This window comes from Vulpes vulpes, chromosome 4, assembly GCF_048418805.1.
Source record: "Vulpes vulpes isolate BD-2025 chromosome 4, VulVul3, whole genome shotgun sequence".
Classification (NCBI taxonomy): Eukaryota; Metazoa; Chordata; class Mammalia; order Carnivora; family Canidae; genus Vulpes; species Vulpes vulpes.
Genome location: NC_132783.1, coordinates 61,803,554 through 61,829,078, shown reverse-complemented (window position 1 = coordinate 61,829,078; position 25,525 = coordinate 61,803,554). Strand labels below are relative to the sequence as shown.

The 25,525-nt window shown below is 39.3% G+C and overlaps 1 protein-coding gene across 3 annotated transcripts in view; it reads left to right on the top strand.

Moving 5' to 3' along the window:
- RYR2 (ryanodine receptor 2) overlaps window positions 1-25,525 on the top strand; it is a 721,805-nt gene that overhangs the window by 675,892 nt on the left and 20,388 nt on the right. For all 3 annotated transcript variants that reach the window (XM_072755910.1, XM_072755909.1, XM_072755907.1), the window contains 10 exons: window positions 4,000-4,104; window positions 7,160-7,241; window positions 9,276-10,573; window positions 11,552-11,619; window positions 13,101-13,248; window positions 16,203-16,289; window positions 16,902-17,120; window positions 18,834-18,964; window positions 20,294-20,336; window positions 23,127-23,260. In XM_072755910.1, the coding sequence (XP_072612011.1) occupies window positions 4,000-4,104; window positions 7,160-7,241; window positions 9,276-10,573; window positions 11,552-11,619; window positions 13,101-13,248; window positions 16,203-16,289; window positions 16,902-17,120; window positions 18,834-18,964; window positions 20,294-20,336; window positions 23,127-23,260 (2,315 nt within the window). The remainder of the gene's footprint in view (window positions 1-3,999; window positions 4,105-7,159; window positions 7,242-9,275; window positions 10,574-11,551; window positions 11,620-13,100; window positions 13,249-16,202; window positions 16,290-16,901; window positions 17,121-18,833; window positions 18,965-20,293; window positions 20,337-23,126; window positions 23,261-25,525) is intronic.

The following is a 25,525-nucleotide window of genomic DNA, read 5'->3' as shown; positions in this document are numbered from 1 at the left end:
TTCAGTTCAGTTCTTGTATTCTTCAGCTCTGTGACTTCTGTTTGGAATTTTCATACATTTTCTTTCTTTGTTCAGTTTCTCATTTGTTTATCCACTTTCCCCCCTGAGTTTGGGGAGCACCTTTATGACCATTCCTTTGAACTCTATATTGTTTCATTAATATTTTTTTCTCAAGTTTTATGTTGTTCTTTCATTTGGAACATATTCCTCTGTTTCTTCATTGTTTTTGACTATTAATATCTATGTATTAGATGAAATAGCCACCCCCTCCTAGTCTTGGGTTTTGAGTTTTCTTCCAGTTGTGAGATATCATACCTGGAGTGGGGTTTATGGTGAGACTGCCCAGCCTTTCCTGCCTGCTACCATATGCTTTGCTTTTTGTCTCATTTGCAGATGTGAAGGGGTTGGCCCACCAATTTTTAGGTTTTTCTCAATAGCAGTCGTTCCATACATAGCTGTAGATTTGGTGTATCCATGGGAGGAGGTGAGTTCAGGATCCTCCTATGTCACCATCTTGAACTGGAACTCCAAACTTAATTCTGTCACTTGTTCATGTAACAGAGAACATTCTGTATGAGCATTGAGGGGATAAAGTAGCTTGGCTTATTATGGCTTGTTCATTTTTTAACTTATTATTACTAGTACTTTATATGGTATTTTTATATATATTAACCATTTCTGAAATACATATATTAATAAAAATTATTTTGTAATAGTTTTTGATATACAGAAAAGTTGCAAAGAAAAAGTAAAGAAAGTTCCCATGTAAGATTCACCAGTTCTCCCTAACATTGACATTTTATGTAACGATGACACATGTAGCGAAACGAAGAAGTAGAAATAGAATCTTCAAATCTAAATTGCAGATTTTATACTGACTTTACCAGTATTTCCATGAATGTCCTTTTTCTGTTCCAGGAACCAGTCCAAGCCACCACACTGAATTTAATGAAATAGATTTTGAAGAATCTTGCTTTAGCATCGTATTTACTCACTATTATTAATATTGTGAATAAAAGCTCATCATTAACTCCATGCTTACTTTGGACTGCCTTCTAGATTACAGTATTGCATACTCTTCTTTGATTCAAATTTTTGCTAACTGTAGAGAATTATTTAAGAAGGAGATCCAAAACCAGTGAAATCAAGGTAATCATCTATAGGATTCCATTCCAGTTTTGATAAAGGGAGAAGAATAAGAATTGCTTGAATAAGAGCACATTATATTGTCTAAGTTCCAAAAATAAGATCACAGAATTTGGTGAGAAAAGAGAAAGTTTTATTTGTTATTGTCAGAAGTTGTTCATCTGAAAACAAGAGCAACCTACCACCTGGCAGTCAGTGAAAGTTCTATATGATATAGGCACTGAGTAGATGTGAAAAATAAGAATGTTACACAGTAAAGGAGGCACATGCTCCATTCAGATTTGTGGTCATATGCCATAAGTGCATGGCCTAAGATTGAGCAGGTGCTAGAAAGTACAGAAGTTCTGTGTTTCAGCGTTAGAAGGAAACATGGATACTTTGGCTTTAGGTTTGCAACTCTGTCATCTCAGAGTTGCAAAAACAACTATTGGCCAGCTAGAGTTTGCAGAAAATCTGAGTCTTTTATATGTATTTTAATTTTTGATTAAAATATTCAATTCCACATTAAAATTTTTCCTGACCGGGGGGGGGGGGGGGGCGAATCAAGGTTATTTGAAATGCATTAATTTAATTTAATTTTAAGTATTTGCTTAAGTAATCTCTATAACTAACATGGGGCTCAAACTCACAATCCTGAGATCAAGAGTCGTATGTTCCTCCAACTGAGCTAGCCAGGCACCCCTGAAATAACATTTTAGTGTTGACCTAGTAGCCCCCTACACTTTACACCCACCCAGGTATTTGCACCGGGAAGCACTATGCAGATGCTGGACTTGAACCCCAGTGAAATCCTGAAGATCCACTGCTTCAAAACCAGAGCTATAAGAGCCAGCCAGGACTGAAATATACAGTAAAATCCCCGTAGCCTGGTCCCTTGAATGGCCTGAATTTATTAAGCTAGAAGTTAAAGGAACCTGCTCCTCCTCACTGCTTTATCTCTTACTTGTTCTCTAGACCATTTCTTTACCACTCTTTGAATGGATCTTGTGCACTGGCCACTCTCAAATAAATAAAATTCCTCCAGTCACTTTGTTATAGGCAGAGTCCCACTTTGGTAAAGCACAGTGACACACTTACCTCTTATCCTATTTAAAATCTCCCCTCACCCTTGGGCTGGAAATGCCTTTAACCTGAGGGTGGAGGGCCAGGTGTATGATCTGCACTTCGCTTCTATCTCCCAGCAGGCTTCTTCTCTTCCTCTTTCCCGGCCTTTCCCTCTGGCATCCTCCCCATCCTCTGGAGGGTGGGGAGAAGGTTTTCCTTCCTCCTTCTTCCAGGGCATGTATAATTCAGGCCTGGCTCTGGCATATATTGTATGCTTTCTCTGATCAATGGGTTTGGCCTGCTGACTTTTTCCAGCACCTGGACAAGCCTCTTTTCCCACCCAGTTTCAAATTACTCCCCAGACCCTGTCTGTCCACCTTGGAATCACATCACCCTTTCAGACAATGTTTTTGGGCACGATTCCATAGTCTTGTTGGACAGGGTTGCTTCTTCCTTAGGAGCCCAAATGAGAAAACACGCATCTTTCTTGGTCACTCTGTGCCTTTCACACTTTGAAATACCCAGCTTCAGGAGACAGATGCTAAGTGCTGTGGATGGCTCTTTTGAAGGCTCCTTGCTCACTTGCCATAAAGGATGCTCTCTCCTTTTCCATCACAGCAGGAAGGGAAGGTGGAGATGCCCAGCACATGGAGAGTTCTCCAGAGTCTCTCACTTTTCAGTTTCATCCCCTTTATATCTGTAGGGTGGAAAGATCTATTTATTCTCCCCCTTTGCGTGTCCTGAGTCTAGCACCTTGCTTTTGAAATAGGGAGGTGCCTGGCACTTACTGTCTTTTACTGTTAGCTTTAGGACAGAAGAGAAGCTGAGACAAGAAAAAGTTCCATTTCAACATCTTGTCAGTATCTTCAACATGGTCGTGTCTTCTGGTCACTTTGTTTCTAGAGTCAATGTGTTTTAATGTTCTCTCAAATTTATACCCATTATGAGTCAATTTGTCAAAAGGAATGAAGAATTGGAAGCTAAGAACTGTGTTGTATATATATATTTTTTCTTTTTCTATTAAAATCCCTCTTATTTACTTCCCTGGTTGATGTAGGTATGTTTGCAAAATTTAGTGATTGTAGAATTTTTCTTTGCAAAATAAATATAGAAACGGTCTCCATTCAAGCATTCTGCATGCTACAAGACGTACTCTCTGGTATTACGTAAACTGAAGTGTGAGCTAAGAGAGCAAGGTTAGGTTCCATTTGCCCTGGATTCTGGGTTTGGGAAGTTAATGACCAAGTAATAATCTTTTATAATCTCAATGGTTGTAAGATTGGTAAAACATCTGTACATTTAAGAAAGCATTGAAGAGGACTTTTTCCTTAACAGGAATGCTTTGTCCAAGTTACTATTTAGCAATAAGAAGTAATTTCTTAAGCTTAATCTCAGATACTTTTCATACCAGGTGTAACTACTGATTGATTTGACTTAATAACTAGAACAACTGAATTCTACCCTCTTCCTCTAAATAAAAGAAACTAAAAACCAGACAAAAATGAGATAATTCATCATTTTTTGTCACTGTTTTATTATGCATACAGAAAGAGAATGTGAAAATCCTTGAGACACTGTTTTTAGAATTTGTTACATTAAACATTCTAAGAAGAGTATGCTTATCTCCTAAGGGTACTCGACCATTATCATCACTGTGTATCTTTCATTTGGGTTCCTATCTTTTCAGTTTCCATGTTGGTGATACGTAAACACAAAATTAATTTTTTCCCTGCTTATTACTGTAAAGTTTATTTTGGCAATTAAGTTATCTATCTATCTGTTAAGTTGCTATCTATGTTTCTGGTCCAGGGTCCTTGCACTGGGAATCAGCAGAGCCTGGCCCACAGCAGGCTGTGGGACGCAGTTGTGGGCTTTCTTCATGTATTTGCCCACATGCAGATGAAGCTATCTCAGGTAAACTGTCTTCTCTCATCCTAAATGACAAATGAAAGACTGTAATCATTGGCAAATTCAACGTACTTACCTTTGTTTAAATATGATCTTTCTTAGATGCACTTTTTAGACATCTTTTACACTCTCTGCATTTTTAAATATTGTATTTATCTATTTTAGTGAGACAGAAAGAAAGAACAGGGGGAGGAGCAGAGGGAGAGGAAGAGAATCACAAGCAGACTCTGCGCTGAGCACAGAGCCTGACATGGGGCTCCATCTCATGACCCTGAGATCATGACCTGAGCCAAAATCAAGAGTCAGTGCCTAACCAAATGAGCTGCTCAGGAGCCCTTCTTCTACTCTGTATTTAAATTTTTTTAATAAAATAATTTTGTATAAGTTGAGAATAGATGGGAGCCATATTCAAATTTGAGAACAAAAGATATTAAGGAATTGAATATAATAGAGAAATAACACAATGTAGTCCCCAAGCATTGTACATAGATCCACTTCATGGTGATTATTCACAGAAATTTTCCTCCTCCCTCCAGGTAATTGAAACAGGATTTGTAATCTGCAAATCCTTTGTTAAAGAGTTTTCTTACTGAGTCATAAATAAGCAGCTCTTCTCAACAGCTGACATTCATTTATTATCAGGACACTTTCCCAAGTCAAAGAGAAAAAATATAAAAGGATAAGTATGTAAAGAACAGATGTACAGAAAAGAGTAAATAAGTCCCTTTGATGCGACCAAGTTTGATGGTGGGTCCTGAGGTCTGACATGCCTTTCAGGGCTTAGGTGTTTGCCAGGTGTCAGGTAGAGGAAAGAATGCTGTTAATATTTAAGGCCTAAAGATTGCCAGTCCTGCCCAGTGTTTTCATTTACACACAGCATGATAGTATGGGTGAGCCAGCTCCTGTTCCTCCTGTAAAATGAGGATACTTGCACCTGACCCCCATGGCCTTTAAGCAGGAGCATATTATCAGAGATAAAGCCAGGCACTGGTTAAAGTGGTGAGGATAAGTTTTAATCAGTAATAACTATCACAGTGATAAAAGAGTCCAGCATGAACCAAGCTCCATTGTGATTTGTACAGAGGTGACTGAGTATTTTATAGAGAGAGTGATGGAACAGGCAGAGGGTCAGTAGAGGCAGGAAGGGAGAAATTACAAAGGGTTGGTCAGTGTAGCTATGATTAGGCCAGCTGTGTCTGTAGGCTGGCAATTATTGAAGTTCAGCTCTTACTCTCACATAGACATTGGGAGATGAGACCTGTCCTCAGGTGTCAGCTGGCACAAACAAGACATTTTTTTTTAGCAGCCTTGAGTTTTCCCAGGAAATCCTTCTAAGGTGAGCTAGGATCATCCTAGGAATGCATCCTTGAGCTGGTAGAAATTATATCAGTATTTTGTTCAAGACTGTACAGCCCAAGATTGAATCCTAGTTGAGAAGAGGACTCAGAAGAGCCTGGCTAGAGCCTTGTCTACATCTAATTATTGGTGACTTCCACCAAATAAGGAAATAACATGCTCTTTCATCTAATTACTAATGACATTTTAGTAAGTAAAGGAAACCAACATGAACCAAATTTATACACTCACAAGAGAGCTGTCTTTCTGGTGTAGTTCCATCATTTTTTTAACATGTGCTATCTAGCAGTTGTTCAGTTTGTAGACCTAGCCAAAGGAACACTATTTAGAAAGAAAGTCGCATCCTTCCAGCCATAAGAAAATTTAGCCTTATATGTAGCAAAATCTAAATGAATAAAATGATACCTTGTATAGTTTTTTTTTAGAAAGAAACAAAGCATAGTTTCAAATGAAAAGAAGACTTGATGATTCATAATGTCAACATAAGTATGTTCTGTGTTTTTTTTAAGATTTTATTTATTTATGCATGAAAGACATAGAGAGAGAGAGGCAGAGACACAGGCAGAGGGAGAAGCAGGCTCCATGCAAGGAGCCTGACATGGAACTCAATCCCAGGTCTCCAGGATCCCACCCTGGGTTAAAGGCAGCGCTAAACCGCTGAGCCATCAGGGCTGCCTGTGTTCTGTGTTTCTAGATGCTTAATCTAAGCAAGGATGTGTGGACACAATATATCTTTGTAACAGAATTTTTTCATGGTGAAAAATCAAAATCAAACAAACAAACAAAAAAAAAAACCAAAATCAGAGAAATATCAGAAGTTTAATAAAATTAGTAAATAAGATACATTAAACACTATTCATATAGGTGGTACTTGGGAGCCTGACATGGAACTCAATCCCAGGTCTCCAGGATCCCACCCTGGGTTAAAGGCAGCGCTAAACCGCTGAGCCATCAGGGCTGCCTGTGTTCTGTGTTTCTAGATGCTTAATCTAAGCAAGGATGTGTGGACACAATATATCTTTGTAACAGAATTTTTTCATGGTGAAAAATCAAAATCAAACAAACAAACAAAAAAAAACCAAAACCAGAGAAATATCAGAAGTTTAATAAAATTAGTAAATAAGATACATTAAACACTATTCATATAGGTGGTACTTGGGAACATTTTTGTTAGATTTATATAAAATGAATTTATGTCATATCACTATTATGCCTTTTTTTCCAGAATAAGTCAATTTTTACAAAACATGTAGCATTTTTGTATAATAAGTTAGGAAGAAGGAGAAAGAAGTACAGTCTTAAAGAAAGATGTCAAATGTGTGGAGGCGCTTGGGTCTTGTGTGGCCCTGAGAATCTGCGGCTGCTTTCATCCTTGTGTGCTCTTCTTAGACCTATTTGTTGTCCTCATGTATACTTTAATAAAATGAGATAGAATCAGTAGTAAATACTAATTCTGAAGCATATCTCTTTGCAATAAGCTACATACTTAATGCTTGGCCTTTATAATTCTGGAAACCTTATAATTTATAAAGCTCTATAATTCTGGAAAGTGTTTACATTTGATAAAGCAGTACTCTGTGAAAATAAGAATGCTGTTCTTACTACATAATCTTCTCATATTATCTAAAAGCAATATATATATGTTATGTATTATATGATATATGCTATATATGTTATATGTTAATATTACATGTTAATATTTCAGGATTCCAGTCAAATTGAGCTATTAAAAGAATTAATGGATCTTCAGAAGGATATGGTGGTCATGTTGCTGTCCATGTTAGAAGGTAGTTTTGATTTATATTTTCAAGTTCCCATTATTCTTTTATTTTAAGGACCAATTTGTGCTTGCTTATGGAGTCAGCATCCTGCAAAGAATAAAATATTAACCCTGAGATGGGACAGATACTTTGGATTTATTGCTGACTTTTATTGTTTTCTCAAAGTTACCTTTTAAAAAAGAGATATCTTACATATCTCAGTTTATATAGCTGTGGGATGAAACCAGTAGTAATGTATACTGACACTTTTCATTCAATATGATATCCTAAAGAATATACTCTCCAGACATGTAGTGTATACAGATTTTATTTGTTCATCTGTTTGTGGTCAGGGGGGGGACTACAGGCATTTGGATAAACTCCAACTGTGTAAACCACTGCCTTGAGCTGGCTACACTGTGTCTCCCAGGGTTTGTTCGCATCCTGCAGGAGAAGAACAGAGGGCATCACCTCCCACAGCAGCTGCTGGTGGCAAACTTGTGTTCCCACCACATGCCTCCCTCTGCTGTCATTCTCTCTCTTTTCTTTTTCCGACTTGTCTTTCTTTGCTACTGCATTTCTCTTCTGTGTCAGATGGTAAGTGTGGTGGACAAGAGCTTGGGTTCAAATCCCTGCCGTCCCACTTCCTAGCAGTGTGACCCTTGCACTTGTTCCTTCTCTGTTTCCTCCTCCATGAAATAGAGGTAATGACAGACTGCTGTGAGAAGTCAGTGGAATCACGTGAATACAACCAAAGCCACTAAAAACTATTTGCTATTGTTACCTATCATTTTTTCTTGAATCCCTCCTAAGTTTCCTGTTTCTTAGTCTGCCGTGCTTTGCATAACTGTGCTTGGATTAATGAAGGCAAGTGGCATGCCTTGTGCTAGGACTTTAAAGATGCAATGTTTGCAAAAATCCATATGTGGAAGCTACTGTACACTCTCTGAGTGCAGGACTCTCTATCTGACTTCAAATCAAATTTTAGTCTAGATAATAGTAATGAAGAGCAGAACATCTGCAGGAGCAGCAGTGACTGCACCCGCAACAACGTAAATTCACCCATTATAATATATCAGCTCCTCATTTAATCCTAATAGGATTATGACCTTGATAGAATCATTACTACTGTTTTGCAAATAAGGAAACTGAGGCACAGAAATCTGCCCACGTTGCTCAGCTGGTAGATGGTGGATCCTGGATTTCAACCCACCAGCGTGGCTCGTGAGCCTGTGCTCTTAACCACGTGTTTACGCTGCTCAAGTGGACTCCAGCAGACCTCACCATGTGTCTTTGTTCTGTTGTCTGTGTTTGTTATACTGCACATTCTGTTCAAGGAATAAAAGCATTCTATGACTCTATAATTTAGGATAATATCTAATTTTCTCAAGCTTATCAGTGATCTTCCCTTTTCTGACAATAAATACTCTGGACCGTGAAGAAATGTAGGGAGAGGCTTGACATTGTAAGTCAGAAAGAGCACATAATTTGCTTTCAGAGGATGTCTTTGAAGTCCTGGCACTCACCCTCGATAATCCTGTCACAACAGGCACATTGATTTAGCCTTACTAAACTTCACTTTCCTCAGAATTAATCAAAAGTACCTGCCTTTCAGACATATGAACATTGAATCAGGTGTTGTCTACAAGTAGTGATTTTTCAATCCTAAAAAGCTGTCCAAATACTCATTTTCATTATTAACATGAAAACCAGACTTTAGTTTCTGGCTTTAGGATATAAATGTTTTCCCCCATTTTATCTATCTGAAAACACGTTGCTTCCTTGATCAGTTGGAGGAAAGAAAACAACTTTTGTTCAAATATTGTTTTACTTGAGTTAGTCTAACCACTTTGCAAATACAGTTTTGAATGCGTTTATGTAATCACTTTTTTAAACTAGAGTGAACAAATAACTATCCATCTTTTCCTGAGACTTCATGCAACAGAATATAAACTAGGAGATATCCTTGATTCATGTAAGATTTATATTGTCATTTTTTTCTGTAAACACTTGTTTTATCAAAAATGTTTATTTTGAACACATGCAATTCTCTACCACCAGGTAATGTCGTCAATGGAACCATTGGCAAACAGATGGTCGATATGCTTGTGGAATCTTCCAACAATGTGGAGATGATTCTCAAGTTTTTTGACATGTTTTTAAAACTAAAAGATTTGACGTCCTCAGACACATTTAAGGAATACGATCCCGATGGCAAAGGAGTCATTTCCAAGAGGGACTTCCATAAAGCGATGGAGAGTCATAAGCACTATACACAGTCAGAAACCGAGTTTCTGCTGTCCTGTGCAGAGACCGATGAAAACGAGACTCTTGACTATGAAGAGTTTGTCAAACGCTTCCATGAGCCCGCAAAGGACATAGGCTTCAATGTTGCCGTCCTCCTGACAAACCTGTCTGAACACATGCCCAATGACACCCGGCTGCAGACGTTTCTGGAGTTGGCAGAGAGTGTGCTGAATTACTTCCAGCCCTTTCTGGGCCGCATCGAGATCATGGGAAGTGCCAAACGCATCGAGAGGGTCTATTTTGAAATCAGTGAGTCCAGCCGCACCCAGTGGGAGAAGCCCCAGGTCAAGGAGTCCAAACGGCAGTTCATATTTGACGTTGTCAATGAAGGGGGAGAAAAGGAGAAGATGGAACTTTTTGTGAACTTCTGTGAGGACACCATATTTGAAATGCAGTTGGCGGCACAGATCTCGGAGTCGGATTTGAATGAGAGGTCAGTGAGTAAGGAGGAGAGTGAGAAGGAGAAGCCTGAAGAGCAGGGGCCCAGGATGGGTTTCTTTTCCATTCTGACAGTCAAGTCAGCCCTGTTGGCTCTCAGGTACAATGTCTTGACCCTCATGCGAATGCTCAGCCTGAAGAGCCTGAAGAAGCAGATGAAAAGAGTGAAGAAGATGACTGTGAAGGATATGGTTATGGCTGCCTTTTCATCCTATTGGAATATTTTCATGAGCCTCCTGCACTTCGTGGCCAGCGTTTCCAGAGGCTTTTTCCGTATCATTTGCAGCCTGCTGCTGGGGGGCAGCCTAGTAGAAGGGGCAAAGAAGATCAGGGTGGCAGAGCTCTTAGCCAACATGCCGGACCCCACACAGGATGAAGTGAGGGGGGATAGCGAGGAGGGGGACAGGAAACCCATGGAAGCTGCCCTGCCCTCAGAAGACCTGACAGACCTAAAGGAGCTGACAGAGGAAAGTGACCTTCTTTCGGATATATTCGGCTTGGACCTGAAGAGAGAAGGAGGACAGTACAAACTCATTCCTCATAATCCCAATGCTGGCCTCAGCGACCTCATGAGCAACCCGGTCCCCATCCCTGACGTGCAGGAAAAATTTCAGGTAAGTGCCTCTAAGTCACTGCAACCCTCTGAACCTCAGATGGACACGACAGAGGACCTGCCACTGGTCCTTGTGCTGGTGCCACAGTGCTGGTAGATACATGGCTTGAGTTTCCCAAGGGAAATGGTAGGCCAAGCTGGCCTTGTTAAGATTCTTTACAAATTACTGACATATCTTAAACTGTTAAAATAGAAGCACAAGTCCCCACCCAAATGACAACACAGTGAGCTGAGCATCATCCCATCCACACATAGATTTTTTTTTTTTTAAGATTTTATTTATTCATGAGAGAGAGAGAGGCAGAGACATAGGCAGAGGGAGAAGCAGGCTCCATGCAGAGAGCCCAGTGCAGGACCCAGTCCCAGGACTCCAGGATCATGACCTGAGCCAAAGGCAGATATTCAAACACTGAGCCGCCCAGGCGTCCCCACACACAGATTTTATGAGTCTTTACCATGTGCCTAAGGCCTGGGTATCATAGGGTATTATAAAGGAAATATAAAAGGTGACCCCTGCTTTTAAATTGCCTTAAAGAGCTTGTTAGACAGATGTAACTAACACGAAAAAACTAGGAAACAAATGCTTAGTTGTGCAGACCCTAGACCGTAGAGGTCACATATGTTGAGAAAATGGAAACATCACTATGTTTTGGAATAGTTCGATGAAGCTTAAAGAGGGGGGACTAAGATTTGCCTTGGGGGTGAGAAGGGTTTGAATAAGTGGATGAGGTAAAGAAAGTACTTGTGATGGATGAAAAGAAAGTGAGAAAGAACCCAGCAGGCCTGTGCTTACTGCTGGCATGGGAGGAACGAGTGGAGAAGGGTGAGAAAGTTTTCACCAGTGGAGTGAAGGGTGTGTGTGGCAAGAGGGTATCACCTGTAGGTTATGAGTTGGCTTGAGGTCACAGGGTTCCCTAAACTCATTAGGAGGTGATACATCATCCTGCTTTTCTTTCTTCTCCCCCTTGGCCCATTCCAGGAACAGAAGGCCAAAGAGGAAGAAAAGGAGGAAAAAGAAGAAAACAAGTCTGAACCTGAAAAGGCTGAGTATGTGTAGTTTCTGTATACTTTCCTTTGTTTCAGTAAGTCTCATTTTCTTGTGCTTTCCCTCTCTCCCTTCCGGGGACATGATAGACAGACTCCTGCTACAGGACAAAATCTGCCATCCCCCAGGAGAGGCTCTGGGGAGAGCACCTCTCGGGCTGCTACGCCATCTCTTCCCCCTTGTTCTAGGAGGATTCTGCTTGTGGATGGCTCCAGGGATTCCATGTCATGCTGTCCACAAGGTCACTGACTGCTTCAGCTTTGTGCCTAAAACCACACAGACACTTCTGTCCTCCTAAGCCAGGGAGGAGACGAATGTTCTGAACACCATTGCATAGAATCCTTCCATTGACATTCCTCAAAGTGTGGCCCCAGAGCCTCATGCATAAAAACTGTTTGGCAAATTTGTTAAAAACAAAGATCCATCACTGGGCCCCACTGCAAAGATCCCTGATTCCTCAGGTCTGGTGCAGGACTCAGAAATCTTCGTTTCCCCCTACACACACTCCCGGTGCTCTGGAGCCACAAGAAATAAAGAGCTGGATGTAAAGCAATAAAAATGGATCACTTCCTGATAACACTGGCTTCCAGTTAACCATTGAAACCTACATCTTTCCCCCAGGTGAAATAGTTTCATATGCATACCTTTAAAAGAATCAGTGAAGTCAAATTTGAAGTGCCTGTAAGAGTCACTGTGCTTGCATAGCACTTTATTTTTCTCCTCGTTGTTATTTTCTTTGGCTGCTCTTTGTAGTCGGCACTATTTATAGATCCTGCATGGCTATAAAAATGGTCACATTAAGGACTGTTTGAATGAAATGTAATGTCATGACAGTCATTTCCATGATAGTTCTTTCATGTTAAAAATAATGTTAGACCTCATAAAGATTAAGGTTAGATATGGGTTATGTATATGTGACTACCCATAAATAAAAGAAAGATTGGTAGTTGGCACCCAGGAGGGTTGCAGGTGTCAAATTTCAGGGCTTCTGATTCCATAACTCTGCAAAATTAATATCTCGACCGGCTTCATACATGTGAACAATCAAATGCATATGCCTCTGATTTTTTTAAGTCCTAGTGGCTGATCAGTGTTAAAACTGAACATTAAGACCATAATTTAAAAATAAGATTGTTGGAAAGTCACAGCAAAAAAAAAAAGTCTTCATCGTTACTCTCTTTTTAAATGTTTTTACTGCACAATTAGAAGGGAATGGACTACATACAGCTGTAAAGACACTTCAAGCCTGTAAATGTCCTTTAGATTTGAATTTCACAGGACTGCCCATCTATGGGAGGCAAGAAGAGGCAAGAAATCCTACCCCTAATTCTGAAATTCTGAATATGATAATGCAGTGGACAGAGGAACTCATTTTCAACAATAATACTATGATTTAAACATTTGTTCCTTTGTATAATTTGGCACAAATCATTCATCTCTTTAGGTCCTGGATGGTTTATATTTCATTCATTTGTGTTCATAGGGGAGAAGATGGAGAAAAAGAAGAAAAAGCCAAGGAAGATAAGGGTAAACAGAAGCTGAGGCAACTCCACACACATAGATATGGAGAGCCAGAAGTTCCCGAGTCAGCGTTCTGGAAGAAAATCATAGCATATCAACAGAAACTTCTAGTAAGATGTTTTATAGTGAATATTGTTGTTGATATATTGTGAGACTGTGCTAAGTCAGACCCAGTAAATATTCATTGACCTTTCCTTGGGTGGCAGTTGGGACCAAGTCAACTATGCAAGTCTGTTTTATTTACTCACCTGAGTGTGCTCATAAATATGAATATATAATTATAAAATTATAATAAATAAATGCCTTTGGTCCACTGCTCCCTGTCATCAAACCATAACCTCCACACACATCCACATTACCTGAACCCATCTGATTTAGTGACTGCCAGCACACTGCAACCAGTGTCTTCCCACAAAGACTTTAGGGCAGATTAATAAATACGCTCTGCAGGACACTGTATGAGGGTCTGCAGTGCATGAAAGCAAAACACGACTTTCAGGGTACAGGTAATTCACAGTGATGTTCCAGAACTGGGTTAATCAGTTTTTCTAGAACATCACCTTTTTATTAAAAGCCCAGTTACAAAAATATTAATGTAGTGAGCCAACTTTTCTATTGGTAATAAGAAGGTCTCTTCAAGAATTATTCTCTAAATAGAAACAAGTACAAAAAGTGAATGAAAAGAGAGAAGATTGTTCTTTATGTAGTGTCCTATATATTTTGCAGAAATGCTCCCTAAATTAATAAAATGCATATTCATATTTGAAAAACAAAGGAGGTGTAGTTCTCTATTTGTATTCATACAAGATGGAATTCATAAAAATGTTGGTTGAAAGCCCTATTATTGTAATATATATGATTTTTTAAAGCAGGAAAATGTTGGGAGATGAGTGTGTAGAATAAAGCTACAAGAGGTATTGACCAATAATGTCATACGAACACGCATAATAAAGCCGTTTGAAAGACAAAATCATATTTGATGTTTTACAGCCTTTGAGAAATCAAAAATAGTTAAGAAACTCAGTATACTATAGCACTTCACCTGTAAGGGAAATGGATTGTCCTCAGTAATTATATATTCTAACTGCTTATGTATAAATATTACACATTCTTATATAAGGTATGCAAACATAATTACTAGTTTCAGCTATGTCCTCTTAAACTATCTTGTACTTTCTTCCTATCTCTTAGTACAAAGTATCCTGAACATAAACATTTTGTAGATAACTCTGGATAATCACTGATTTGCTGTGTTGTAAGAGTTGCCATGGCTGCAGGCGCACCATAGATAGTAGGGCATGAGGTTGAATGGGCTCCCCAATAACCTACTGTGGCCCCCATGAGTTCCTGAAGACTGTATTTAACTACAGATGTGCAAACAAGCCAGTGAGGTCTTTCTTCCATTGTCTGCCTCAGGGTCACATGCTCTCTTACCACTTTCCTGCTTCTCTTTCCATATGACTTTCTCTGCCCACCAGTGTGCAGGTACAAGACTAATTATGGCCACCACAGGCTCCTTGTCTCTCAAGTCTTAGTGATTTGCCAGCTCAGATAAACAAGGTTACTAACTCAGCCTCCATGACCCAATTCCAACCTTCCACGAGAAGCATCAATGTGACGACCTGGTATGGGTATGGTAGGCTGTCTTGGTCCAGTAAGCCATGGCCGTAAAGGCAGAGTTCTGTGTGGGAGATGATGCCACCCAAATGGGGTATGTACATGGAGACCAATAATGGGGTGCATTGTCATCTTGATATGACCTATTATGCTCAAGCTCCTGGCATATCCTCTTGGATCCTCATAGACCTCTCCCACTTAATAGTAAAACAAATACTTGGTATTTCCCATCTCCTTTTTCCTTAAGCCTACTTCTCCTCTAGGTGTTTTTTTCTAGCTGATAAATAGCACCAACCATTTATTGAGTTGCTCTGATCCCAAATCCAGAAGATTACCGTGTCTGAGTCCTCTCTTTCTTTCCTCCCTCAAATCCAATCCAGTGGCAACTCTTCCCAGTTCTGTCTTCCAAGTATAGCCAGAGTCTGCTCAGTACTTCCACCTCCACAGCTGCTCTTGGTCCAGGACACCACCATCAGTACCATCCCCTCCTGCTCAAACTAGTCCTATTGCTTCTACTCTTGCCTCCTGTTTCCCACACAGCAATTGGAATGATCTTTCCAAATCATAATCTGGTTGTAAGAAGGCCTCTTCAGCTCCTCCAATAACTTGCTCTCTTACCTAGAATAAAGTAATAATTCCAGTTACAATAACAAATTAATAACTAACTTTCCCTCAATGAACTTATTATCCTCCGAGTAAACCTCTGAGAAAAGTTCTGTTGTTATGCCCACTTTACGGATGATCACAGTGATGCTACAGGAGTGGTTAGGAGCTTGTCCACATGTGCAGTGAGCGTGTGGTGAGGGTGGGCTTCACAGCCAGGCAGCCTGGCCCCAGAAGTCCCACTGCACTGGAAGGAAGATTACGAACTTTGATCAGGAGCCTGGAAATCTATGTCCTGCTCACCTCTTTGATCTGTTCCCTCCCACCCCCTCCTCTCCTCACTTGCTTTTTCTCTCACCGTCCCTCAAGTACACTGTCAGTTTGAACTCAGAACTTTCATGCCCCCCTCCCCATGTGCTCTCTCTCTCTCTCTCTCTGTACACTCTTCCCTAGTTGTTCACTTGCCTTGCTTTCCGATGGTATTCAGACTTCTGCTCAAATGTCACTTCCTAAGAGAAGCCTTCCCTGACCTGCCTATCTAAAATAGCACCCCCATTCCCTCAGGCCTTAAAGTGATAGATTTTTCTTCATAGCATTTAGCATCCCTTGAAATTATATTTTGTCTTGTTTTATTTTTCATCTGTGGATATGCTTCTTTATCATTTGTGTCCTCTGTGGTGGCCCAGATGTTCTTACTCACTGTTGTCTATAGCAATGAGAATGCTACTTGGTACATAGTAGGCTCTCAAGAAATAGTTTTGGGAAATTAAGGAATGCTTAATTTAAATTGTCTGCACATGTCAATCTCTTGATTCAGTGACCCTATCATTTTTTTCACCTTTAGAACTATTTTGCTCGCAACTTTTACAACATGAGAATGTTAGCCTTATTTGTCGCATTTGCAATCAATTTCATCTTGCTGTTTTATAAGGTACGTACATCTTCGTCTTTCAATAACTAGTATGAAACCACAGATGGACTGAATTGCATGTACAGCTTTGGCAGATCCACTAATGAGCACGTCTAAACCTGTTCTAAAATGTTTTGATGATAGAGAAAACCTAGAGAGCAAGCCTATCACTGGTGGTCTAGTAAGGCTGGAGTAGATTTGTTCCTCCAAACTAAGTGGGTAATGCTTCACCTGAAAAACATTTGATTCTGTGGAGTTTAACCCAGTGTCCCTAGCCTAATCTGGCTGCCTGTCTCACTCGTTACCACATGTGGGTGTGGCATACCTTTATTATATTAAATTCTTCTGATAATTGAGAGACAGCTTAGCCATCTGATTTTTTTCCCCCTGCATGCATCAGAATCCTCGTAAGTCTCACTTAGATTTGAAGGAATTTTAAAGAATGTGCTCATTCTCTGCTATCAGTTTTTGAAAAGCTATCTTTTTATTTTTAGCCTTTAGTTTTTAGCCTTTTCATGGGACACAGGCTTCCTCTCTGGCTCTTTACTGATCAGGCTGGGTTTCCATTGTTTCTTATTTGTGCTGATATCTTAGAGGAAGTGAACTGACTGTACTTTAAATGGTTTGAATCAGGTCTCCACTTCTTCTGTGGTTGAAGGAAAGGAGCTCTCCACTCGCAGTTCAAGTGAAAATGCCAAAGTTAGCAGCCTAGACAGTGGGTCACCCAGAATCATCACGGTTCACTATGTCCTGGAGGAGAGCAGCGGCTACATGGAGCCCACACTGAGGATCTTAGCTATTCTCCACACGGTCATTTCTTTCTTCTGCATCATCGGATACTACTGCTTGAAAGTAAGATAGTAAGACACCAGGGTACCTGTGTGTCCATGTGTGCGCATGTCTGTCACAGGTTAGACTTCTGGTGAAGCAGACTTTGAAATGGAAAAATTATTATGGGCAGCCCCGGTGGTGCAGCGGTTTAGTGTCCCCTGCAGCCCAGGGCGCGATCCTGGAGACTCTGGATCCAGTCCCACGTCGGGCTCCCTGCGTGGAGCCTGCTTCTCCCTCTGCCTGTGTCTCTGCCTCTCTCTCTCTCTCTCTCTCTCTCTGTGTGTGAGTCTCTATGAATAAATAAATAAATCTTAAAAAAAAAGAAAAGAAAAATTATTATTAGGGAACATTCCATGAGTCAACACCTGTGGGGCAAGGGGAGAAAGAAGCATAGGACAGAGAGAAAAGTGGGCCTATGGTTTAGATGTGACAGGGCACATGCACAAGCTTCAGTCTGTGAAACTGGGATGACCCTATAGGGTTGTCTCCAGCTTTGGAGGAGACAGGGTATTGGGGCCTGGCCTTCAGAGCTCCACATTGGCTGCAAGCTTCCCTGGAAAGGGCATGTGGCTTTGGGCCATCTTATTCTAGCTTTCTGTCACATATTGGTAATCATCCACCTAATGGCCAGTTTCACAAAACTTGATCCCACAGAAGTAACCCACCATGTGTATTAGAGTTACAGAATACATCCTGTGGAACCTATCAGTCATTTTGATTGTCCTGTTATTAGGTACCTGTCTAATGCCCTCATTGGCAGAAATGCTTTACAGTTTGTCACACTTCACCCAGAAAAATAATACAGCTTTATCCGTAGATCCCTACCAAGGGAGTAATGTAATTTGGTGAAAAGAACTCAAGATAGTCTCCGGGTACTCAGGGCTGCCCATTAGCTTTGCAAACCTCTTTATTTTTTTCCTAGCAAGACACCTTCTCATGGTAATGCTTTATTTCACTGTCTCCTGCCTCTCACTGTGAAGCTTCCAGAAGACTTTTAAAAAATCAGAGCCCAGAGCAAAAGACTAGAATGTAAAATTTTCTTCAGAAATTCCTGTCCCTCCCTTTCTTTCCTTTGTTTTATGAGTTGGGGGGAGGGGTGGAGGGATTCTTGGATACTTCTAGAACATCTGCATCCTTCTATCTGTGCCTTGTGTAAAATTTGTCCAAATGAGAAGATAATCAATATGTTCTGGAAACATTTTGGCAAACTGACAAAGATTTTTGCTGATACTGAAAATAAAATTTATTTCAAAACATATGTGGGTACTCTGAGCGTGGAATCATTAAAGAGATCTCACAAATAAAACTGCACTTTTTAGAAGCATGCATGTTGGAACATTAGTAGCATTACTATATCTTATTGTGGCCATTCATGTCTTATATATGTATCTATATATATAAATATATATAGATACATAATAAATATATTGTGATAAAAGATATATTGAATCTTTTTAATATTTAAAAGTGATGTTTGTAGTGCAATTATCTGTAAATTTCTATGTGTTTGAATACATATGATTATATATGATATCTGTTCTATCTTCTGTTTTTCCTAAACCTCTAGATGTTCCTTTCTGCCTAAATATAACCAATTCATTTTCATTCAATTTTACCTTCTTGGAAGTAACATGGGAAATATTTTTTTCCAAAAGCTGTTTTGTAAAGATAGTGACTACAGGAGATGCCAGTAAATCTAAACTAATTTTAACATGTTTATTTTTTCAAATGTAGGTCCCATTGGTTATTTTTAAGCGAGAAAAGGAAGTTGCTCGAAAATTGGAATTTGATGGGCTTTATATTACAGAACAGCCTTCAGAAGATGATATTAAAGGCCAGTGGGATAGACTTGTAATCAACACACAGTGAGTAAAGAATTATGTGAGACATTTCTATGCTCAAAAATTCAAGACAAAAAAATACTTTGAATTCCTGCAGAGTTGTCATAACTTTAGCAGAGGTGAATAATAGTTATAGTTTCGGCCAAGAAAATCAAGAGACTAAGCACTGTCAGGTTCTTAAATGGATGCCATCAATTTTTTTCCTATCTGTGTTCTGAATTCCTTAATCAAAAATGGTTCTGAGCCCATTTTCACAGCACTGATGGAACTTGACATCCATTACACAGTGCTCAGAGAAGTGTGTAGCTGGAGGTACATAACTTACTGTGCAAGGTTATCTCCTCCAAAACACAGAGGACGCAAAAATTATGGAAAGAGTTGTAGCATTAAAGAGTTGAATTTCATACTTTTAGTGTATCCAAGTTGTTAATTTCTATGTTGGTATCATCAAGCAGCCTGGCATCAAGCTAGCTAAACAGTATGACCTGTAAAACATAAGGCAGAGAAGCAAGTATATTTTCTGTACACGAAATATATAGCCTTGTGAGATCAAGATCCAGACTCCTAGCTGCTGTTCCAGGTATAAGTCCATCAGGAAAGTATAATTTTACACCACTAAAAAAGTATTAGTGATACAATATTTTTGAGTAGTTTATACTATGCACCTGTGAAATATCTTTTTTTAAAAGTTTTGCTTATTCTTAAAAAGTTAAATGTCTAATAAGCTCTGAGTTTTCAAATAGGGATGATTTATCTGTGCATTATAAATGTTTACTCTAAATGCTCAGTGTTTTATTTATCAACTCTGGATGTTTATACCAAGTCAAATGAAGTCTATCCCTTTGAGTAAACTCTGTGTTAGGCAAGATGTGAGAAGCATGCTTTGGTGCCATGTTCAGTTTTCTTGAGGATAACTGGTGGGAATGAGGGTTTTTTTACTTCGATGGTAAACAATGACAGATTTTTACGTACTTTAATTTTTTAACACAATTGACAAAAAATGACACGTTACAAATGACATATTGACATGTCATGAATGTAAACGAAGATAACAAGACTTTTTTTTAACAAGACTCTTTAATAAATATGCTTATATTCTTCTCCCTTCAAATAGTAGCCCATAGTCTTTTTGTGATTTTGTATGTGTATATTATAGAGTAACATTTAGATAATATCTAATCTACCTATGACATAGAAAAATTATGGAATGAGACAAATTCATTATGATTTTTGTGAGGGGAAGAATGTATATTTACATATTATTTTAAGCATGTTGTATATTCTAAACAATATATTGTTATTTATAATTTTTTAAATGGTATTATTTTACTTTTATGCCTTTATATTTTTTAGGTCATTTCCCAACAACTATTGGGACAAATTTGTTAAAAGAAAGGTAATGCTTCTCAAAAGGAATGCGTTCTTTCTTTCTTCTTAGAGCACAAGTCAGATTTTAATTTGATGTGGCTCATATGTACAATGAAATATTAAGGCATGCTTTATCTGTCAATATCATTTCAAAGTGGCAATGGAATTGAGTATGAATTTCAAAAATTGCACGTAAGAAAAAAACATACTCATTAGCTTGTCCTCCAACTCAGGTGAATAAACAGTGCTCAGGCCACACAGTAACAGGACTTGGTGAGAATTTTCTCTGAGACTGTTGGGGTTACCTAAATTAGCTGATGGCCAGTTTCTGATAAGACAGCTGTGAATCCTGCTGTTCATTACAGAAGTAAAGTCACTGCATGACAACAAAGGATTGAGTTTTATTTACTTCATATAAACTTTAAAGATGTTTCGTTTTCATAAAGTTTTCTTCTTCTGATGCCCACCGCTCAGAGTATGTAGAAAGAACATGGATATGGAGTCAGAGGTACACTGTGGCACCTGCTAGCTCTCTAATTTTGAGAGTCAAGGATCATCTCTGCTCTTCCCACTGCACAGGATTTTAATGTTCGTAGATCACATTTTCAAATGAAATAATATCCATGCTACTACCTAGGTGTCATAAAATACTATAATGGTTACATGCTAGCTCCTACTGTTACTCTTTGAACCTTTCTAATTGCCAGGTTGACCCACCTCACCCTCTGTTCCATAATGGGTTCTGGCCTTAGTGGACACTATCTGGAGTGAATAGGCAGAAAGACCTACCAAATGAAGTGATCTGATTGTGGCCTGGTAGGGATGCCACCAGTTCAGGGTCACTTAGGACAGTTCACAACAAGCAGCCACACAATGTTGTGTTACCAACCTGAGGGGAGAGAGAGGACTTATACCAAGACTTTAAATCTTGGTGATTTAAATGTGATGAAACACATTGACCTTTTTTTTTTTTTTCCTTAATCATGAGACTTCCTAAGAGTTGAGAGAAGTAGTGTGTTTGTTTGTTTTTTTTTTATCTTGGTGCAAGTTTTCTGTCTTCTTGTGTGACCTGGCATTTTGAGTAGCACTGCGCTGCTGCCTATGAGCACATCCAAATTAGGCAAAAGCTCTGAAAGACTTATTTTTAAACAATTTTAAATAGATAATTCGAACATTTCACTCTTCTTAATTATTTAATGAAGAAGCAGTTTTAAATCGTTAAGGCACAAGTGTCTCAGAAAGAAACTGCATATTCAGTCAAATAAGTAAATTGTAATTGCAGCTAGGACTATTCGTGGCATTCCTACTGTGTGTGTGTGTGTGTGTGTGTGTGTGTGTGTGACCTGATTTGTTCTCCAGAGAATGAGGTGAGGACACAGTCCAGAGGAACAGCCACTCACATCATCCCAGCCCAGCTATAGTGCCATGAGAATAACACACAACAAATGTTTTCCTGAACTTTTCTAATCAGTGTTCATTGACTCTTCACCACTACTCTTTCGTGTTTCCATTTAGAAAAAGCTGGTTTTTATTTCTTTTTTTTTAAGATTATTCATTTATTTTAGGGAGAAAGTGAGTAGAGGGAGGGGCAGAGGGAGAGAGAGAATCTCAAATACACTCCCCGCTGAGCTGCACGGAGACTGAATCCCATGACCCTGAGATCATGACCTGAGCCAAAAGCAAGAGTCAAGCCTAACCAACTGAGCTCCCCCACCCCCACACCCCTGATTTTTATCTCTGCTAATCCCTTCTTCCATTACTGTATTTCTTCATCCACCCTCTTCTTTCACTTTGGCCTTCCCTGCCTCCTTTCCCCACATTCTCATTTCCTTCCATTCACTCCTGTGCCCTGCTTTCCTGCCGCCTTTTCCACTCAGCAGCCAGTCCTCTCTCCTGCTTTGCTCTCCTTCCTTTTCCCATTGCCTGTGCTTTCATTGTGTGTGGAGATTCTGGTGGTCTGTAAGCATTGGGCCAAGAGTGCTGTGTCATGGAGCTCTGCATCCTGGGCTCAGAGGTGAGCTGTGAGCCCACATCTAAGCCCTGGTCTGAACACGTGACACACAGGCAAAGCCAGGCTGGGGGGAGGGGGGCTCAGAGCACAGAGGGGGTTGCTCAGAAGGGATTCAAATGGTGCCTAGAGGTCTATGCTAGGCCTGCACTGAAGACACGAGGGGGTGGTGACAAGGCTCCGGGGATCCAGTCAGGAGATGGTGGGAGCATTGGATGCTTGTAACAGGGACCCCAGAGAAGATGCCATCAGAAGTGGCATGCCCAGGGCCAACAGTGGTTCATGAAGATCTTTGTCACATGTCAGGCCTTGCCTGGTGGCTTTCTCACCCCATCTCTTGCCAAGCTTCACAACCTTGGGCATGTTCTGTTTTCTGAGACACAACTTCTTATCTGTAGAACAGGATGCTGATAACAAGAAACTTATATACTGAGACATTCCCATGAGGGAAAGCAAATCAAGGTTCCTACCATGATCCCTGGTACACAGTATAAATTTGGTCGAAATTCCTTTCATTTCATCTTCTTCCACTTCTTATTTACTTGGCCTGTCTTCTTCCTGCTGCATGCCTCCCTCTTGAGTAAGAAATCTTGTTTCTCTGAGAGGTATCATTTAAAATGCCATAGGTTTGCTTTGACCTTAAGCAGTGTAGGTCACAGAAAAGGGGCCATAAACAAGAATTTTAAGTGAACTTGAACATAAAGGAAAGATATAGCGAGTATGAAAATAATTAGATGTTTGTATACATGTGCGTACAAGGAGTTGGTTAATGCATGAGGCCAGTCAAATGCTTTTTTGCCTGTTCCCCAGGTTATGGATAAATATGGAGAGTTCTATGGCCGGGACAGAATCAGTGAGCTCCTTGGTATGGACAAAGCAGCTCTGGACTTCAGCGATGCCAGGGAAAAGAAGAAGCCAAAAAAAGACAGCTCCCTGTCGGCTGTGTGAGTGTTACATTTGCTCCATACTATAGCTCTAGACTGAAAGGAGAAGAAATTTCTGAACTTGCTGGTGTACTGATTTCTTTTCACTGTCTGAGGAATAGAGATGTGGGAAACAAAGTAAAAGGTCTTGACCTTTTTTTTTTTTTTTTAAATTTGTTTTCTTTTTAATTTTTTTTAAACTTTTATTTATTTATGATAGTCACAGAGAGAGAGAGATAGAGACAGAGGCAGAGTCACAGGCAGAGGGAGAAGCAGGCTCCATGCACCGGGAGCCCAACGTGGGATTCAATCCTGGGTCTCCAGGATCGCGCCCTGGGCCAAAGGCAGGCGCCAAACCGCTGCGCCACCCAGGGATCCCAGGTCCTGACCTTTTATACTTCCAGATATTTTCAGCTATGGAATGGTTTTTTTTTCCTACTAATTTTGGAAGGTGACTCTTTTGTTATTTACATAACAAAAATAAATAAAGATGTGTGTTCTTAATTTGCTTTAATCCCTAAATGCCACTTAAATCAAAGTCAAACATATGTAAAAGCACAACATCTGACTTTCTTTTCTGATGCTTCATGCCTGATAAAAGGTGAATCTTTCTTATGTTTTGGAAAAGGGATCTGTATAGCCCTTTGATTAAAAATATTCAAAGCTCGTAGGCTTTTATTATAATTACTGCGTTTTATTTAAATAGCAAAGACTCATATGCCAGAAATACCACGCTTTCAAGCTGTTACTTGGAAATTTAAGTTTTAAAATGAAGCACTCCTAATATTGTGCTTTAATGGAAAAATGTATTATGATACAACTAGAAACATGTGAACTAGTTGAACTGAATTTGCCCAAGATCGAATTTCACACACACTCACACGCAGAGTGTGAGTGGACATATATACACATATAGATTTTGCAAATTTGGTCACCTGTAATTCTGGAATAAATGTACAGCATGCATGTTTTTAAAAATGCAATTTCTTACTGTAGCCACTTAATAATTGTAGAACAAACACAGTTACCTTCCCTGAAAAACATGTTGTCCTTTCTTATTTGTGTATTTATGGTCTCAGTCAATTAGAGATGTGATGATGACTTTGAAACTACAGACATTTGAGGCTTTGTAGGGCAGTTATCATTTTGTCTCAGATGAATATTTTAGGTAGCATTAAAAAAATTTTTTTGGCTGACCTATCTCATTGGTCATATATTATCTATCTGAAAAGCTGTTAGAGCCACATGGTTTTTAAAAATAATATGAACTCAATTGAAAATTACTTAGACAATGACAGACACTGTGAATTTAGATCCAAAATATCACCTGGATACTTTAAGAAAACCCATGTGGTACTTAAAGACTGATTCGCAGTGTAGAAGATGAAGAACACTGATAGTCCTCAGAACTAAAACCTAATGGTCGAATATCACATAAAACAAGGACTGTGGTCAGAGTGGTGTTGAGCTTTCTACTAGCATTTTAAGATCTCTTACACACAACATAGAATCAGACAGTTTACTGAATTATGCACTTTCCATGGTCCTATTTATGACCCTAGAAAATAAGTCTGAAAAGATAGAAGGAAAGTTTAGACTGTTCTTTGTAATGTTTTACTATGAACAAGTTTTATATTAGTGGAATTTTCCATTGTTTTACCTAGGAAATGTTTGCAAGTTTGACTCCTTGCAAAGTACCAAGAAATTAATGTGGCATTAATACCTTTATTTTTTTCTTAGGTTTTTTTTTTTTTTCCCTTGGGCACCTTTAAATATGGATAATAAAATTAGAAGAATACAGATCTAGTAAATAATGTCCACAATTAGGAAAAAGTTACAGGTAGTCGTCTCTATTTAAAACATTTAGAAAGAATGAATAAAAATTACAAAACATGTTTTAATATATGTATATCTAACCTGCAAAGATTATGAATATTTATGCTAAGATTTATTCACTCAACCTGTATTTGTTGAGAGACATTCCTTGTATGATGTAATGTGCTTGGTGCTAGGGAGTTCACATGAGGTAGAAAGGCATAAATGTACATACATAGATATTTACACACCAGGACACTTGGTTGGCTCAGTTGGTTAAGCATCTGCCTTTGGCTCAAGTCATGATCTCAGGGTTGTGGGATCAAGTCCTGCAGTGGGCTCCCTGCTCAGCAGAGAGTCTGCTTCTCCCTCTGCTGCTCCCCCTGCTTGTCCTCTGTCAAAAAAAATAATAATAATATCTAAAAAAAAAAAAGTTACCTACACACCCACGACTAAAAAGCAACGTGGGAA